The 18053-nt window shown below is 39.7% G+C and overlaps 1 protein-coding gene across 2 annotated transcripts in view; it reads right to left on the bottom strand.

Annotated features, from left to right (window-relative positions):
- The window catches only part of ITGA9 (integrin subunit alpha 9), a 222723-nt gene that overhangs the window by 92664 nt on the left and 112006 nt on the right, over nucleotides 1-18053 (bottom strand). For both annotated transcript variants that reach the window (XM_061996749.1, XM_061996750.1), the window contains exon 17: nucleotides 5148-5224. In XM_061996749.1, coding sequence (XP_061852733.1) covers nucleotides 5148-5224 — 77 coding nt within the window. The remainder of the gene's footprint in view (nucleotides 1-5147; nucleotides 5225-18053) is intronic.

Here is an 18053-nt window from a genome sequence, read left to right on the forward strand (position 1 = left end):
ACTCCAATGGGTGAGTAATTCTGTTTCTAACGACAGATGAAGGATAATCTCATGTCACATAAATATATGGAAGACAGACTTCCTCCTGGAACCTCCTCAGGAATAGCAATACTTATTACAGCATTTTCTGTTGCTATTATATTTATTACAGTAGTATTTATTACAGCATTTTCTATCCAAGGGGGCTCATAGCCCTGTGCTTACAACCTGATTTACATACTATACGCACAGCTTGTGTTGGAACACAGCAGCTCTGTGACACACCACAACATCATCTTTCTTCTTTGTACTGTTTGTTTTCAGTAAAGCTGCTCTATTCATTGTGGCACATGGGCTGTCAGTATATTTACACAGCCATACAGGATTTCCTTCCTAGCTGCATCTCACAGAGAAGCCAACACCCATTCTGCTCTGCTCTTTTTAGCTGCTTTGTTTATTATAGCTGGAAGAAAATCTGTTTTTTCAAACACCTTCATTGCTACTCAAAGGTCTTCTCCACAGTTTTGTGTTCCCATTACAACCCAAACAAGGCTTGATAAATACTGTTGCCTTTGCACAGTGCCAATCAAATGGACAGGCATCAGCTCAGGACCTGAAACTACCCTGGCATGTCAGGCAAGATATCTGTTGCTGTCAACCCTGCTCTCTTGGGATCTTAAGAGACTTGAGTGTTTTTGTATCTTATAAAGTACCAGAAGAATGGATTAGGAGATATTTAAGGGCTGGAGAGGTCTAATCTTAGGTACAGAACACCTCCTTCAGGGTTTCCCCCAGCACATCTTGAGAAAACAGATGCAGTTCAACTTCTAAACAAGTAGATACAAAAATGATCCATAAAAACATGCTATTTGCTACATAAACCTGATGGAAAATACATTTGCTAAGCTGAGAAAAAACAAAGTGAGGCACTGAAGTCAAGCATGATATGCAATAAGTACCTTTTTAATATTAAGCAATACTTGAAAATAGCAGCAAACAGAACACTTTAGTTGCATTTTGCTTTTCATTACTGCATTGCTGTAAAGGAAAACTGGTTTCCTCTTGCTGTCCCAAAGCTGTGGCCATAAAAATTAAATTCATTGCAAAATATTCTATTCCTTTCTCTTATAGTTTCGGATTGTGTCATTCAAGTCACCTGCATGCAGTACATAAATACTTTCTTTATGCTAAGATACTCTCAGGTCTCTTCCTTTAGAAATCTCCCCATTGCTGCATGGATAGGGCCAGATTTTGTCATCTCTTATGACAGCTGCAAGATTTAATACTGGAGACTCTTTGAAGGGGAAGCAATGACTAGTGTCTCTGGTCTGTGCTGCCAAAATTTCACATGTTTATTCTTTAAGAAAAATGGATTTTAAAACAGTCATGACTGGAAAGATAAAACACCTCTTCTACTCATTCAGTTTCTCCCACCATCACCTTCACTGGATCCCCAGCACACTCCATGGCGCTTTTTTCCTCACTCTTAAGTTGCCTACTGCAGTTTTAGGCTAAGAACACTCATATTCCTACAAGTCCAGCCCAACCACTAAAAAGACCCATTTGTAGCAATACCAGCACAGACTCCTGTAGCTTTTTCTGCATGCTACCGTCTAACTCCTGCCACAGAAACTTAAATCCTCATAGTTTGCTTTGTCATGTGCAACATTTGATATTACTGTTCCTACCCTCGCAATGCTGCATGTTCTCACTGGCAGAGGCAGCAGCAGCAGAAAGTGAGAAGTCTCACAGGCAGGTTTCCAGCACCGTGCTGGAGGACTCCCATAACCATCCCAGGCAGCCGTTTCCATGTTGGCAAAGAGCTGGTTTTTATTGAGGCTTTTTTGTACAGGTTACAGAGAGGATTTACCTCAAGACAAGTCAGAAAACTGCAGAAAAGTTTGTTGGAAGGGATTTCTAGAAGTCATATAATCCATCTCCATCCTCCTCAACACAGGACTATTGCCAGCAACAGATGAGGTCAGATGGAGCAGTGGAATGGGCTTCCCAGATGAGCTGTGGAGTCTCCTTCTCTGGAGACATCCAAAACCCACCTGGACAAGTTCCTGTGTTACCTACTCTAGGTGGTCCTGCTTTGGGAGGTGGGTTGGACTGGAAAATTTTTCAAGGTCCCTTCCAACCCTTGAGTTTCTGTGAAGGGATCTTATCTAGCCAAGTCCTCAAACGCAAGGTGCCAGAGCACACTGTCTCTGCACACCTCATTCCCTTGCAAGGTTTTTCTCAATCTCTGGAGTTTAGCTCCTTTGTCCCACAATCCTTCAGAAATCTGGGACAGATTTACATGCAAATTGATGCTAATGAAAGTGGAGAAGCCTTAAAGACATTCATCTGTTAATTGAAAACAAATCTTTTACTTTCCAGACTAAATACATTTTAAGTCTTCTTCAATACAGCACATTACCCTGGTCTTCACCCCAAGCCTCCAAGGACATCTTTCACTGTAACAGAAGCATTTTAAAGAACCCAAATACAGGAATTGACAGAACATCCCACCCTCACCCTCCCAAATCTCTGCAAAAGCTTCCAGATAAAGTTAGAAGTCTTTAACATTTTTTACAATCAACCACTTTCAAGGAATCTGACTCTACCCTCTTCTCCAGCTTCATATGGAGGATTTCACAAGGTGCCCAGCACCATTTCCACATGCAGCAACACCTCAGCAACAGGAAATAACAAAGAAATGGTGAGTTTCATGTCTAAAAGAAGAGGCATATAGAAGAACAAGGCAAGCACAGAGTGTTATTTGCCAATATATCTCTGCAGCTTCCAGCATTTTTATTTGACATTTCTCTGCCATGTAAACTCTAAGCATTTACAACATTCCTAACAGTAAGATCCACAGATTGATCACACACTTCATGAAAACACACCTCCTTGTTTGTTGTTTTCACCTATCTGAATAGTTTAGTATGATTAGCAAACTTTAGCACCTTACTATTCATTTTGAGCAGATTATTTCCCTGATCCTTTATGAACGCTACTGGCCCCAGCACAAAGCACTTGTGGAGTTTTCTTCACCAGGAAAACTATTTACTCCTCCTCTGTTGATTACCTTTAAATTTAGGTAGTCATTATCAGGCCCCATTCCTCTCAGAACTGGGCAATTTAATTTCTTTGTGAAGCTTTTGTAAGAAATCTTAATTAAAGTCTTTTGCAAGCCCAGGTAGATGATCTTAACCAGATCACCTTATCCATGTCATCTTCAAAGAGCTACAGCAGATCTGAAAGACAGAACTTCCTATAAACATCCTGTTTATTTCAAGCCCATACATCTGTGTTATTAATTGCATTCTTTCCAATAATAAGTCCAAACTTAGTCAAAAGACATTATTTAAACAAAGGCATTGCCATAACCCTGTTAACAATGAAGTCAATTGTTTAGTGCAGATAGGAATGAACGAGTCACCTTTTCTTCCTTTATACCAAAAAAAAGCTTTGTATAGAGGCTTTGCATAATAGGCATAATGTGGAAAAATGCTGATAGAATTCTTTAGCATGAGACACACGGGGCTGGAAAAATTAACATGTTCTTCAATACATGCACTTCTCTAACATCAGAATCCATGCATGGTTTTTTTAAGATTTAAGTGTAATAAAGAAGTAATCTGTTTTCCTTAGAGATATGTGTCGTGTTGCTTCTTAATAGCTGAAGCTTACCCAGCCCTCTAGCTAAAGAAAATCCATTCAGTGCAGACTTGATGGATCTGACGACATCTTGTTTATTTCAAGCAGGACTTCAGAGTGTCACTTGATAATTAAGATTTGAGACCATGTTGCTATACAAATGTAGAAACTGTATTTGAATATCCTAAGCCTTTTTTGACAGTTGTGGCTTTTAAATCTATGAGGTAACATAAACAACAGCCCTAAAAATAAACAGTCTAATACTCCAATCACAAATACAGCTCTTACTGTAAACTATGATTACCATGCACCAACTGACAAGACTTAGGACTTGCTTTTAATTGATTACTCCTCAGTTGCAGGACAAAATCCCACACTGGCTTCCCTAGTCCACACAGACACATCTTCAGCTCTCAAAAGATTTTGCTCACCACAAAGACTGAGTAAAAGGTCAAAAATCCAGATTAATGCAGTTCAAGCTTGGACTCTGCAACCTGAGACCTAACCCTGCTCCCAGCCAATCCCCCAAAACATTCCTGTGGACTTCAGTCGTGTCTGGAGAGGTCCACAACTTTTCAGACTTGACTCTGGTTCAGTTTTGCCTTCAAGTATGGTTACAGCATGCTGTAGACATAAAATGTGTGTATATCTCCTGACTATTACTTATTCCTATTTTTCCCCCTAAAGCAGGGCAGTCTGTTCTGCTTTCTTTCCTGACCTGACAGCAAATCATTTCACAGAAAGCATCTCCATCAAACAGCAAAACCTCTGGCATGCAATCAAATGCCAGCATCAGCACTTCCACCTCTAAAAATGTGCTAAAAATGCTGAAAAAAGGAAAAAGAAGTGATGTGTAAGGTTCACCTTTACCCTGATTTATCCCAAAAGTGAGTAACTACATCCTGGCAAAACAATAGGCATATTCCTAGGCCCACCAGTCACAAGAGACAGAAAACAAACTTCACCTCTGATCTTTTTGATGAGGTTTATTATCCCAGACGAAAGTGAAATTGGACACCTCTCTTACAAGTTACTAACAAGAAGAGTCTGACAAAGAGTAGCAGTATATCAAGAAAATAAAAAAATGACAAGTTCAGAAAGAGATAACTTGAAGAAAATTATTTGTCATGTTCTGAAAGATTTTAACCATTCATGTGACATTTTTTCTGAATAAAACTACTTTTCTGCAGTCAGTTTTGATCATACCGTGTCATAGATGGTGAGGGGGAGGTTGGCTTTGAAAAAGCCTCTGTCTTTCTTCTCTTCCCTTTTGTCTTTTGTGATTGGCCTGATGTGATTGTGATTCACCTGTATGTGCACAGAGCCCATCACCCCAGGTTCAGATTTTGTGTACATCTCAAGACCTTTCTGCACTACAGGTGATATCATCGTTGTCATCATTTTAGTTTGGATATAAAATGCCTGTGTATGTATTTTGAGTTTTCAGTTCGATCTGATACAGTGAACGGCACACTACTCCATAAAAAAAAAAAAAAAGAAGAAGAAAAAGTTCACTTACTCACCTAGACAGCAATAATTTACCCTGAAGTTTCAAATCAGCAGCACAGTCATCAGATTGACAGTTCCGCTCAAAAACAGTCTGTGAAAAACAGGAAGGAACTGTTAAAGCATGAAAAGAGTAAACTCAAAATCCAAAGGGGCAACGTGTTTGGATGAAATAAGTAACAAATCCCACCAAAATTTGCAATATAGGAATATATGGCATGAGTGTTGAGGAAATGCAAGGGCAGGCAAATCTCATCTTTATCAGAACCATTTTTGTTCTCTTCTAATCAAACGAGAATTTTCCCCAAAACCCGACTCTTTGAGGTTTTTCTCCAACTATTCCTGCTTTTCATCTGACAAGAATTACCACTCGCAAAATAGTTCTGGCACTCACTTCTCTTCTCAGTGCACGTAGATGAAAATGAAAGAGAAATGATTTATCGAGTTACTTTCAGTACTCAGTCTTGCAAGTAAGGATATCATTGATCAAACATTCACTAGCCTATATTAAAGACAAGAAATTAAACCCTGTTTTGGTTTGTGTTTGGTTTTATTGGGTTTTTTTTGTATGGTAGGAAACATTTCTGCTACCCTGAAAGCAATAAAAGAAATTACAGAGACTGTTATGTACCAGTGATACCCTCAAACAATGGAATTGCCATCCATCTTGTGAACTCTAGTAAAGACTCAGCTCAAGAGGGACAGGGAAGTGCTGGAGAGAGTCCAGTGCAGGGCCATCAAGATGATCAGGGGACTGGAGCATCTTTCATATGAGGAAAGGCTGCGGGAACTGGGGCTGTTTAGTCTAGAAAAGAGGAGACTGAGGGGGGATCTTATTAACATTTACAAATATCTAAAGGGTGGGTGTCAGGAGGTTGGGACATCCCTTTTTTCTATAGTAGATAGTAACAGGACAAGGGGTAATGGGATGAAGCTGGAACACAAAAAGTTCCACTTAAATATAAGAAAAAACTATTTCCCTATGAGGGTGATGGAGCCCTGGCACAGGCTGCCCAGAGGGGTTGTGGAGGCTCCTTCCTTGGAGGTCTTCAAGACCCACCTGGACATGTTCCTATGCGACCTGATCTAGGTGAACCTGCTTCTGCAGGGGGGTTGGACTAGATGATCTCTAAAGGTCCCTTCCAATCCCTACTATTTTATGATTCTATGACTATCATTATGAGAATAATGATACTGTGAAAGGATGACATACCACTAGACATAGGCATGCTATTTAAGCCACATAAAGAAGGGGAATATGCAAGAAGCCTATGAATGTATACAAATCTTTACAACACTTTGTCATGGTTAAATGACACAGCCTCCAGTGAGTGAGTGTCCAGAGTGGAGTCTCGTTCTCTGGAGATCTTCAAGACCCGCCTGGACACATTCCTAATGCAACCTGATCTAGGTGGACCTGCTTCTACAGGGGGGTTGGACTAGATGTTCTCTAAGGTCCCTTCCAATCCCTAACATTCTATGATAGTAGTTGAAAGTTCCTGACATCCAGGAAACTCAAATCTTGCCAAGATCACGGTTACTTCCCGTGCTGTTGAGAACAGAGACCAATACCTTTCTGAGCACAAGACAGGCCTTTGCAGGCTGGAAGATGCATTCTTTCAGTTTTAATGCTCTTCAGCTTACTAAAAATTTACTGATCTCTTCCTTCAACTTGAATGTTCCCTTATACAATCTTGAATTCATTGCTTTTATTACCACAGTAAATTTATTCCAATCATACAGGCAAAGACAGAGCAAATCTGTGCATGACATACATAATGGTCTGATAGGGTTGAAATGACTCTGAGGGAAAAAAAAAACAAACATCAATAAAAGAAGATACAGAGTTAATAATTTAAGAGCTCTGCCCAGCTGTAACAGGACTAGAGAAAAACTTTGAATCTTACGCCCGGAGGGCAGATATTTCTAGTGCTTGTCTCTCCAGGAAAATTCTTGGCTTAGGTAGCAGTCTGCTATATTGCCAGAGCTCTCCAAAAAAAAAATGGAGTTTAATGAACTTCATTGGTGTTGGACTAGCACATCTCAAACTATGCTGTATGTTGTACTGAGCTACAAAAAGCTGAAAGATAGGAGGTGGCCCGTTCATTTGGGGCTATTTACTTTGCTCCTTCACTTTCCAACTTTTACTTTCTCAGACATGGGAATTGTTGAGGATTTAAATAAAAAGCTAAACTTACTCTTCCTTCTTAATAAAGTCTACTACACCAAAGGACAAGGACAGTCCTGAGGTGGCAATCAATATGAGCTATATCTCTCAAAACATGGCATGTATCAGAGGTATATTCTCAAAAGTCCTCAGAACTAATCCTCAGCCACTGCAGCAGATGTATATAGGAAAGGCTGTTTGACCTTCAGAGAAGAAAGAAAAATAAACTGTAAAAATATTCTTGCCTGACAGTTTCCTCATTTGAATTGCTGAAATCTTGGCAAAGCAAACAGCAATATCAAAGATATGACCTACATGTCTCAAAGAATAAAATACTGCAAGTACATTTAAGTACCTAATAATCCTCAAATTATTTACTGCATCTATAGATGTGGTTTTTCAGAAAGAATGAACAAACACCTAGTTTTCTATACCTTCTGAGCTCAAACCTCTTCCAATGTTTCATGCACTAGACAGCAAGTTACTTTGAAATACACTGGAGTATTTCATTATGTCATAGAAACTCAAGTTCCTACACTGCACTGGGACAGAAGAGGGAAGTAAGGATGAGTCCCCAAGGTGCATAACTGTGTAGGACTGAACCCTTTGTTTCTGTGAAGGATCTTGAACTCATTCGATTCAGGGAGGAGAAAGGATTTCCAGTTTAGCCAGCTACTGGAATCTGTTGATGCAGCCACAGCTGGTTCAGTAGCCCACTCCCATCACAGGCTAATAACAGTTACAGATTATTTTGCTATTTTCTGCTATTTCTCTGGTCTGGATAGATATTGGCATGACTTTACCTCTGCTTTTAGTGTGCTTGCTAGAACCTCAACCTTCTAGCTTCTCCATTCTCTTCCCTGCTCTCAAACCTCCCCTTCCCCAGCCTGTTGTTTCTGCCTTTCTAATTGACTAATTCCTGTCTGTTTAAATCTTTCCCAAAGAATTAAGTAAATACCCTTTATATCCCCATAACATCTATGAACACATACTTACATATTCTTTCCTTGTGCCCTTACTTGGTCTACCTGGGTTGTGATTTCTTGGGGTCAAAAACCCCACCTAACTCCACACTACATGTTGTTAAAGCAGGAGTCCATTCCTGGGATAAGCACAGGTCCTACTACAATACAATCACTGATGTTAAGTCTAAGCAGTTCTTTAAAGGGCTTTCAGCTTTACAAGATTATTTTAGAGATTTATAGAGCTCTTTCCATATTAAAAGTGTTGAACAAGATAACCAATGGGCTGTATGCATTATCCAGGACAGGAAAGAGGAAAATAGGGCAAAACAGACTCATTGCACAATGGAAACACTTCACAATTTTTACAGTTACTATTATTCAAAGGGAAGACAAGCAATTTTGAACAGTGGTTTTACTAGATTCTTTCTTACTGGATTCCATACCACCCCACAGCTCTTATTAGATCAGAGATGGTCAGGAAGCTTCTTTACCTAAGAAACACATACCAGAAAAATTTCAAGGCAGGTGGCAGCATTGGCAAGGGGCAAAACTGTCCTGAATACAGCTGTATCTCTTTTCTCAAGGCTACCACACTTGTGTGGCCTTTCCAGGAGAGAAATAAGTGTTTCTGTGCTCAGCAACAGGGACAGGATAATGCCCATGTTTCTAGGACACATTTTTACTGTAGAAAGACAAAGCTAATGTAAAGTGCATGCACAGTGAGTCTGTCAGACTGCCTGCAGTCACCAGAACTACAGCAAAGCAGAGAGCAAATCCAGCGTTCCCAGAGTCCAGAGTGCCCTCTGCTCGCTTCTGTGCAGCAGGAAACAGTGCAGCTACAGGGTACAGCTACACAGTGCAGCTACTGCTCCATAGCAGTTCCCACCAGATGACCAAACGTCCTGGACAAATGTGGTTCTGTCAAATTCTACATGGCACCTTTACTGGGTGGAGAAGATGATCCTTCTTGGGAAGTCAAGGAATAGAGCAGATCTATCCTGAAAGGTCAGTAGAGGTAGATGCTGCCCATGTCCTCCAGAGAGTAAGTCAAAAAACCTCCTTAAAGATATATTCATTACAACAAGCACACAATTAATTGTACAGTAAGGAGAGACCTAGAGTCAGCTGATAAGGAAGGGGATATGTCTAAACAGGCACTCAGAGAGGAGCCTCAAAGCAAGTACCTTTATGTCCACTCTGCCTCTTCAAGAGAGGCAGTGGACTAAATTGCACAATTTCTGGTGAAGGCCAAAGGTAATGTACAGTCCTCTGCCTCAGAAAGTAAGGGAATTACAGCCTTGTTCCTGTGCCCCAAGGCATCCTAAGCACAAAGCTGCTGGGTACTGCGTGTGAAGATGCTCTCCTTTTCCTTCCTACTAACGGTGGACTGCTAAGGAATGCTGCCAGGCAGTAAAACAAGCAAGAAGGAGCCTGACTTCAGCCTGATGGTCAGAACTTTCCACTCAGTGGAAGGAGATCTAGGATTTCAAAGCTGGTTTGCTAAATTGCTTCGCTTTCTTTGAATGACTATCTAAAGTGAAACACATTTGTGTTCCTGGGAGTAGGCAAGAGAACAGGAAACAGGGAAAAAAAATAAAGGTAGAAAGCCTTGTGTTTATGGCACTTCTGCCCACAGAAATACTGGAAATTATCCAATAAATGAAGAAAAAAAAATAGTATTTCAAGATATCCAACCTCCCAAAACTTGGGAAGCACATGGGAGTACCATGTTGTAGTCAAAATGTGCAATCAAGCCTTTGAGAGCTTGCCAGCACTGTGTTCCAGTAAGAATTCCCTTCTCTGTGAAAGGATGGGTGACAGCTAAAGGACAATGCTTGAAGAGAAGGGGCTAAAACAGGATTCTCAAAAGAACTCAGGTTATGGTTTGGATAACAAAATAGTGATTCACTCTGGATCAGGCTTTGAACTACTTCCTCACACATCAGTCTACAAAAGGTTCAGATAGCTCTTAAAAGGTGGCAGAAGTGGCCCTCAGTACCTGAAGATCCATTAACTTCATAAACTATGCAACATACATCACAACAGGATGGCAGCCTATGCAAAAAAAATAAAAAGGGGTTAAGAATACAGTATTCCCATCTCTGAAATGATTCCCTGTAAATTGTCACCATAACACTACAGCATATGTGATGACTTAGCAAATAGATCAGGCAAGTAACACAAAAGCTATTCTGCTTAAAGGATGCAGGATAAAGGGGCTTGTTAGTCTAATAGTTCTTTACTTTCTAGAACTTAACACTATTATTACCATGTTACCTGATGAAGTCAGAGTCCTGGGTCCTTATTTAGGGACCAGGATTTGTGATCCAATTTTCACAAGTACTGAGCTGTAAGCAAATCTCACTGCCTTTTATAGGAACCATTTTATGACTTTACAAATCAATCACTTAGATATTGATGTGGATTAAATATAGATATATATTAAAGATATAAATATATATACAAAGAGCCTGAATTTAGACTTCTTTTCAAATTTTGGCTTCACATTTTAAAGTTGCCTACAAAACAAAACTTACCTACAGACTCACTGACCACAGAAAAAGAAAATGACTGAACCTCCTCAGACATCCTATGCTTTACAATATTACTCATGGAAACAGTCCATTCATATATCCTGCTGAGCAAAGTGCAAAATGCTCTATTTAAATTCCCACTTGAAAAGCAATTAATACTGTGCAAAACTTGCCAGCACTTCATCAGATGTGCTGGTGAAAATGAGAATATGTGATTTCCACAGTACCCCTAGTGAGTGGTGGAGTGAACATGTGATGAAGACAGGAATACCAAGGGAGTAAATTCTTCTTTCAAAACCAAAGAGCCATGCCAGGAGTGCAGGGTTGCAGGGGACCAAGGTTAGCTAGAGAGCTCCCTCAGCTCCATGCAGACTTCATCAGAGCGTGCCTTCATGCGAAGAAAACAGATGCTCATTTATAGTGTATTAGTGTAGGAAACCAGAAACTGGCCAGTAATGACTATTTTACTACACTAGTAAGGGTGCAGCCATGTAAGCTGAACTTCTCCAGCTGGAGAAGGCAACAGGGGAATTCATTCACTTTACTGATTAGAAAACTATAGGCCTCTGGCTCCTAACTAGGATATTGCCACTTGTCAAGCCATCTAAGGCCAAATGCAATCATTTCTCTCCTATTTCAGCTGCATCCTGCTTTCAGTAAGTGTTAAAAACTGGGCTAGAACACCAAGCTAAAAAGGAGAGAACACTCAAATATAAGAGGAACAGGAACTCCCAAATGAAGTCAGTTGCTGAGAAAAGACCAGGCGTGAAACCTGTTAGCTATTGAAGGCAGGCATAAATTAATAAACATATGTATTAGTTATTGCTCACAGCAGTGACTGGATTTTAGAATGCAATCTTTTGTCTTCATATTCTCCTGGGGTGAAGAATTACAATTGATGGCAACAGAAATACACCCCCAGCCTTTCAGTGCTGTATTAGATTTCTAGTCTGACTCATTCTTCAGGCTGAGGCAATTTTTTCTTTAAATCATTAACAGTTCCGAATAGTGTTCTCATTATACACGACTTCAGACCTTATAAATTCATAGAATAATAGATGGGAAAGACCTGTCAGGTTAATTGTATCATAGAGTCATAGGGGTCAGAAGTGACCTCTAAAGATCATCTAGTCCAATCTCCCCACACTATTATAGGATGGATTTCTGCAGCACACGTCTCAATATATTTTCCTGTCTTGTCTTAAATGGTCTTCCGTTGATTTTGGATGACTACAGAATAATTCAATTATATCATCTAAGGAGAGTTCTTTAATGATATTCGAGAACAGTTTCTACTCTAAACCTCCTTATTTCTACTCCTGGAAGTGGCACTGTGCAAGATGAATTTTTCACTCAGGATGCTTTCATATTTAAACATTTGAACACAGGAGTCAAAACCTTTCTTACTCATCACACAATTGTGTAATTAAAAATATAAAAGCATAACAATGACAAATGAAAAACAGATGTGGCAGCTGTTTTGTCAGCTGGAAAAGCAAAAAAAAGTCTTTAACAGATACACAGTTGATGTCTACCTTTAGCTCATTCAGACCCCCAAGGATATATGAAAGTCCTCTCCCGTAATCCACCTGCACTTTAGTGGGTTTGTATTTATGAATGCTACTTTGAACTGACAAGGATTTTGTGGCACTGAAGTACTCTGAACTGAATGAACTATCATTTTATCTCCTCTCAAGATATGAGGCATTCCAATTAAGCTCTACTAATCCTTCACATAAGTGCCAAAAATATATGAACAGACCTAATGGAGCCTGCCTTCCTGAAGTCAGTCACTTGTCTTTGTGACATATCAAGAATATTACACTTTTCTTCTCCAGTTCCACATGTAAGCTGGAACTCCCCTTCTCTCACAATTACAATTCTCTATCCACAGAGCAGCTGAGAAACTAAATGCATGCTGTGAGAAATTACCCAGTAGGATTTTAAGTTAGGATTCATCTTGCAAATGTTGATGTCATCTTTCCTTTTTCTACCTTTGTTTATTTGAAGAACCTGTGAACTAAACCAGATAATTCACATCCTACCATGTAAGACAGGATCACTCTAAGTTTGACCCTCTCCCAGCACATATGCACAGAAATGAAGATCTATATATCTCTATGTGTGTGTGTTCACATGTATAGTAGCAAATGATGCTGGTTATTGTTTTTTAGCAAACCTACAAGATCCAAACTTGGGCATTAAACCATGCCTTAAAATAACCGAGAATGTGTGTTTTTCTTCAACTGTTAAACAAGAATATGAATAAGTTGGGCAATTACAGGCCAAGCCTGTCATTCCTTAAGAACCAGAATATAGAAACAGGCATACCATAAGAGGCAGAGATTTCCACTGATTCTTACTTCAACAAGTTTACTAATTATAAACATTTCAGAAGTACAACACATCTGGACACCTGCTGTTCTTGTTCAGTTTTGAATCTCTTCCAGACTTGTAAATCTTTCCTTTTTATTGCAGGCAAATGTAATACTCAGCCCACATGCCAGTACATGCTCAGGGTGAGTCCTTTCCAGATTTCCTGGCACAAACAGCACCCAGTCCCTGCCAGTTCAGCACCGATTCTAATCAAACTTGTCTACAGCAAAAGACGACACTACTGAAGTGATGGCAGAGGGAGGAGTGGAAATCATCACTTTCAGCAATCCCACTGCAACCATAAGGAAAACAATGGCAGTTGAGCAAGATGAGTGGCAGAAGACAAATTGGGAGCTTGTCCTGTCTAAGAAGGAAACACTTCAGTGACAAGAAGTTTCATCCAGAGCACAATCTGACTCCTGCAGTCTCCCAAAGATTTCCTGTGTGCCTCGGACTAAGGTAATCTTCAAACTTTCCACCTATCCAGCTACTGACAGATATAGTAAAGTACCAAGGCTTCAGCTGTACCAGTAAATTAAATTACCTTAGACTCCAAGACAGGAGCATCCTAGCTCCCAATTCATGTGTAAGAATGGCTTGCAGTAGTTAGCACAGGCTAAAACCGTGCCAAGAACCATTCCAGCATCTTATCAGGATAGAGCAATTACACCAATTCCTAGAAATGTCCCAAACCTGGACCGTGCTGAGTGTATGGATGCTACATTTCAGCCTGTCCACATCTGCTCCTGCTTTGTGCTCAGTATGAGACCAGGGACGTGTGCCTATTTTAAAACAGAGAATGACATTATTTGTGCAGCAAACCAAAAAAAAAAACCAAAAAACCCCACTTAAAGTGTTCATAATTCAGCTTCTATACTTTCTCATGCCTGCTAACTAAGCTAATTTACATGTAGATATTTAAACTGCTTTTCAAACACAAATATTTATTTAAGAAATACCTCTCCATTTTAAAAAGCTGAAGTTTATCCCAGAGACGTGCAGCCTCAGTCACCTAGAGATGCAGCACTGTGCCCAAACTCTCACTGAAAGTCAGTGGCAGAGCTGGGAACAGAACGTCCTAAATGTTCTCTGTCTCTTCTTATAAGCAGTTTTATGGCAGCTCATTCACAAAGTCCTGAAGACAATGACGCAATTAAGTCTACTGAGAATATTTTCCTATAGCAAAATGGTGTCTTCATCCACATAACAGCAGGTGATTTTATTACAGTACTTAGGCAGGATTCTAGCATACTACATTTTGAACTCTATTACTGCATGCTACTAGGAACAAATCCCCACTGTATTTGGCAAGAAATCTTTCTCCTCCTTGGTTGACATGTATTTATATGGTGGGTATACAAAAATAAATGTTATAGTACAAACCACTTACAACTAACTAAGCCAAACCAAGTTTTAAACACACATTCATTTCCCTGAAGTAAGAAGACTTATTAGGTTTTTCCAGGGAATGGAAGTAGCAACTGGATTTGGGAGGCAACAAAGAAGCTAATGGAAAGTCATCCCCAGGGTAGGAAGTTTTAAAAGTTCATAATACACACTCAAAAAGTAGAATATTTTCCCCCTCTCCACCCAATCTTGACTGATCAGAGAATTTCTGTCTGAGCAAAACTGACCTGGCTAGCCACTGAGTTATAATCTTCTCCACACAACCAGCCTCCACCCAACAATTGTACAAGTTGCTGATGCATCTATCAATAAACATGTACACATAACGCTTAAGTATTTGCTTTTTCTAACACAGAAAAACTACACCAAGCTATAGCAACCATCGTTTCTGGTAAGCATACACAGGAACCAAGAACATAACGAGGTTCATGAGAAATAAACTATTATTCTATCCTGGGCCAAACAGTCCCTTGGAGCAGTTTAATTACATCACTTCATTTTGAAGTATCGGAGCCTCCTTGCTTACAAAAAAGGCCAATACATTAGGTCCCAAGACTCCACACTTTCTCATTAGGAAATTTCAGTTAAGATCTTTTTCTTCAAGTCAATAACACATTCAAATTATGATATTTTGATTGTTTCAAGCACAGTTCATCTAGGAATAGAAGTAGGTTCCTTCACTGAACAGAAAAGGCTTGTTTTTTAAAAAATCCAAGCATTTTTCACTGCATGCTTTTAAAATAAAGGTGTCCAACAAATGAAAGCATTTTGAAGGACATCCCACATCCATGCATTCCTTTACTTTGCTCTTTCCATAGCTCTGTTACAGTCTAAGCAATTAGTATGAGACCAGAGTGTTCTCTCCCATTCAGTGTTAATACTGATTTAAAGGACAAAGAAAATCCTTTTCCATGATGATGTCATTAGGGAGATGTCACTTCTGGTGGTAGGTGTTCATGAAAACTATTTTGAAGTTGACTCCTTAATTTATTACAGAAAAGCACCATGAAGAACTTGATATGCTCAACATAATATTCAATTCTCATGTCAAGAGGCCCCACGATGGCTGGCTTTCCTGCCTCCTAATTTGAGAGCCATAGGACTATGCACTCTTGTTGGTAAGTCACGTGTGCATGTAGGAAACATACATTTCATGAAAAACAACCTGAAATCCCAGTGAAAGTGATCCCTTCAGCTTTAACATCAATTTAGTTTAAATACACTAAATATCTAGATGACTGCAGTGCCCATATGTTTGCAAGATGTGTGGCTTTTCAAGTAGGTCTAGCAGACTTGCAGGAAGATCTTGGAAGACAGAAGTCTCTCCCCCTGCTGCCCAGTCACAGCTCCCTCTCATTTCTTCAGCTTTCCAGCTTCCTCCATTCATTCACAAAAAACAGCCACCAAGTCTGTTTAGAAAAGTGTCTTAAAACTATGGTAATAGTGCCTCAAAGCAACAGATACATTTCTTCTTTCAAAATGCCTCATCTTACTGACTGAATAGGATCTAGGACCTTTGCAAACCACACACAATGCCTTTTGTTAAAGACACAATACTAGCACTGAGCTTGTCTACCTGTCCTCATCTGTGTTCTATCATCTGAAAACACAGACCACTAAATCTGTCTGGAATTGGACTTACAAAATGTAAAGTCCCTCCATTTCCATTAGACACTTCAAAATAAATCCTTTTTTTATAAACACTTTGGTTCTTATGATCCCTCTTGGCCTTTTAAAACAACTTCTACTTGCAAGATAACAAGGATCCTGAAAGAGGATGCTACGCCCTGATTTTCCCATGAAATCGGTCTTTGAGGACCCTGCCACCACGCCTCAAGGCTAATTCATCAGGGCTTTGTCACCATGACCGCCACACTAACTCTGAAGCTCTTCCCGCTTCCTTAGCTGAAAGCACACTTGCAGGCACACCCCACATCAAAATCCTTTTCTTACTAAGCTAAGTGAACATCTGGAAAGCAAATGGAAAGGGTTTGTTAAACTGCTTCTCTCTCATCCAAATTACACAAGAAAACAAGTCAGGGAAATTCCCAACATATTTTCATTTCTGCTCTATAATCTCAGCATTTAGGTATTTTAATATTGATCTGAGATTATGTCTGCAGGGCAAGATGTGACCTTTTGAGCTTAAAACCAGTGGTAAAGCATCTAAGCAGTTTTGTTCTTGTAACACTTAGGTTTTCAGCACACAGACCAAGTTCCACAGTTCCCCACAAATTCCCACTCTGTCATTGCAACAACACAATATTCAGATACGTAACAGCCAGACAATCCCTCTTCATAAAAACCCATAATTCTTGCATGCATCTTTCTTTCATACATTTATAAAAAATACAGCATACTTGAATAAATACTCATGTGTCTGAGTGCAAGGATTAGAGTTAAATATAATTTGATACACCTGGGTATATGACATAGCAAATCTCTTTCAGCATTTTACTCAGGGTTTTTTAAGCAATATCAAGACCTGCAATTTCAACACAGTAACATATCCTTACACATAGTGTCAAAAGGGAAAGTTATAAATGATGATGCAAGTATCAGTCAGTAGACATAAGCTTCCCAGGATTAAAAACCATTCCTTGCTGAAAGGCTCCGATTCCAGACAGACTTTTCACACCTTTTTTTAAAAGGTTCCTATTCATAAATCATGCCAGTTCATAATTCTGTAAGCATGCTTTGGAAAACAAACTTGACTGGATGCAACCCTGAACAACTTGATTTAAGTTGGCTCTGCTTTGAGCAAGGAATTGTATCTACAAAGGCTCCTTCCAGCCTAAATTATCCTGCAATTGACACACAGGAAGTTTTGCAAACCACAGTAAAAGCCTAATTTCCCTAGAGAGCCTTGACTTTCACGGTTGGATGCTGTGCTGCCAGAACAGTAGGAATTGTCCTGCAGGCTCCTTCCTCAGCAGACTGTCCTGCACCTACAAGGACCACACTCAAACTGGAGTCTTCTGAAAAGTCATTAACAGAGTTTCTCATCCCAATGTGACTGCCTGCTTCATGAAGATGTTTATTCACAGAACGGTAGGAGTTGGAAGAGATCTTTAGAGATCATGCAGTTCAACCCCCTCGCCAAAGCAGGTCCACCTAGATCAGGTCATGCCTTCATAAGGACCGTCTTGATCAACCCTTTCAAAACCTGCCAAAATTAGCCAGCATTTTCCAAACAGGCTAGTGAGATGAAGACAAACAAATAGAGAGGTGTGATAATCACACACACTTCAATTCCTTTGGGGACAATTTGGGAGAAAAAAAAATATTTGTTTTTTTTAAAGTATGATCTCTACTCTCTAAGTAAGAAGGGTCTCAAAATTAAGGGAATTCTCTTGCTTTTTCCAAAATTAAAGGTAGAAGGGTTTTGTGCACTGCAGTGGAGCAAAACAGGATCCTACTAAGTATACAGCTTCACCTACGCATTGCTTTTTCTCAAACCAAATCATACTATTT

The sequence above is a fragment of the Colius striatus genome, chromosome 5 (assembly GCF_028858725.1).
Source record: "Colius striatus isolate bColStr4 chromosome 5, bColStr4.1.hap1, whole genome shotgun sequence".
Lineage (NCBI taxonomy): Eukaryota > Metazoa > Chordata > Aves > Coliiformes > Coliidae > Colius > Colius striatus.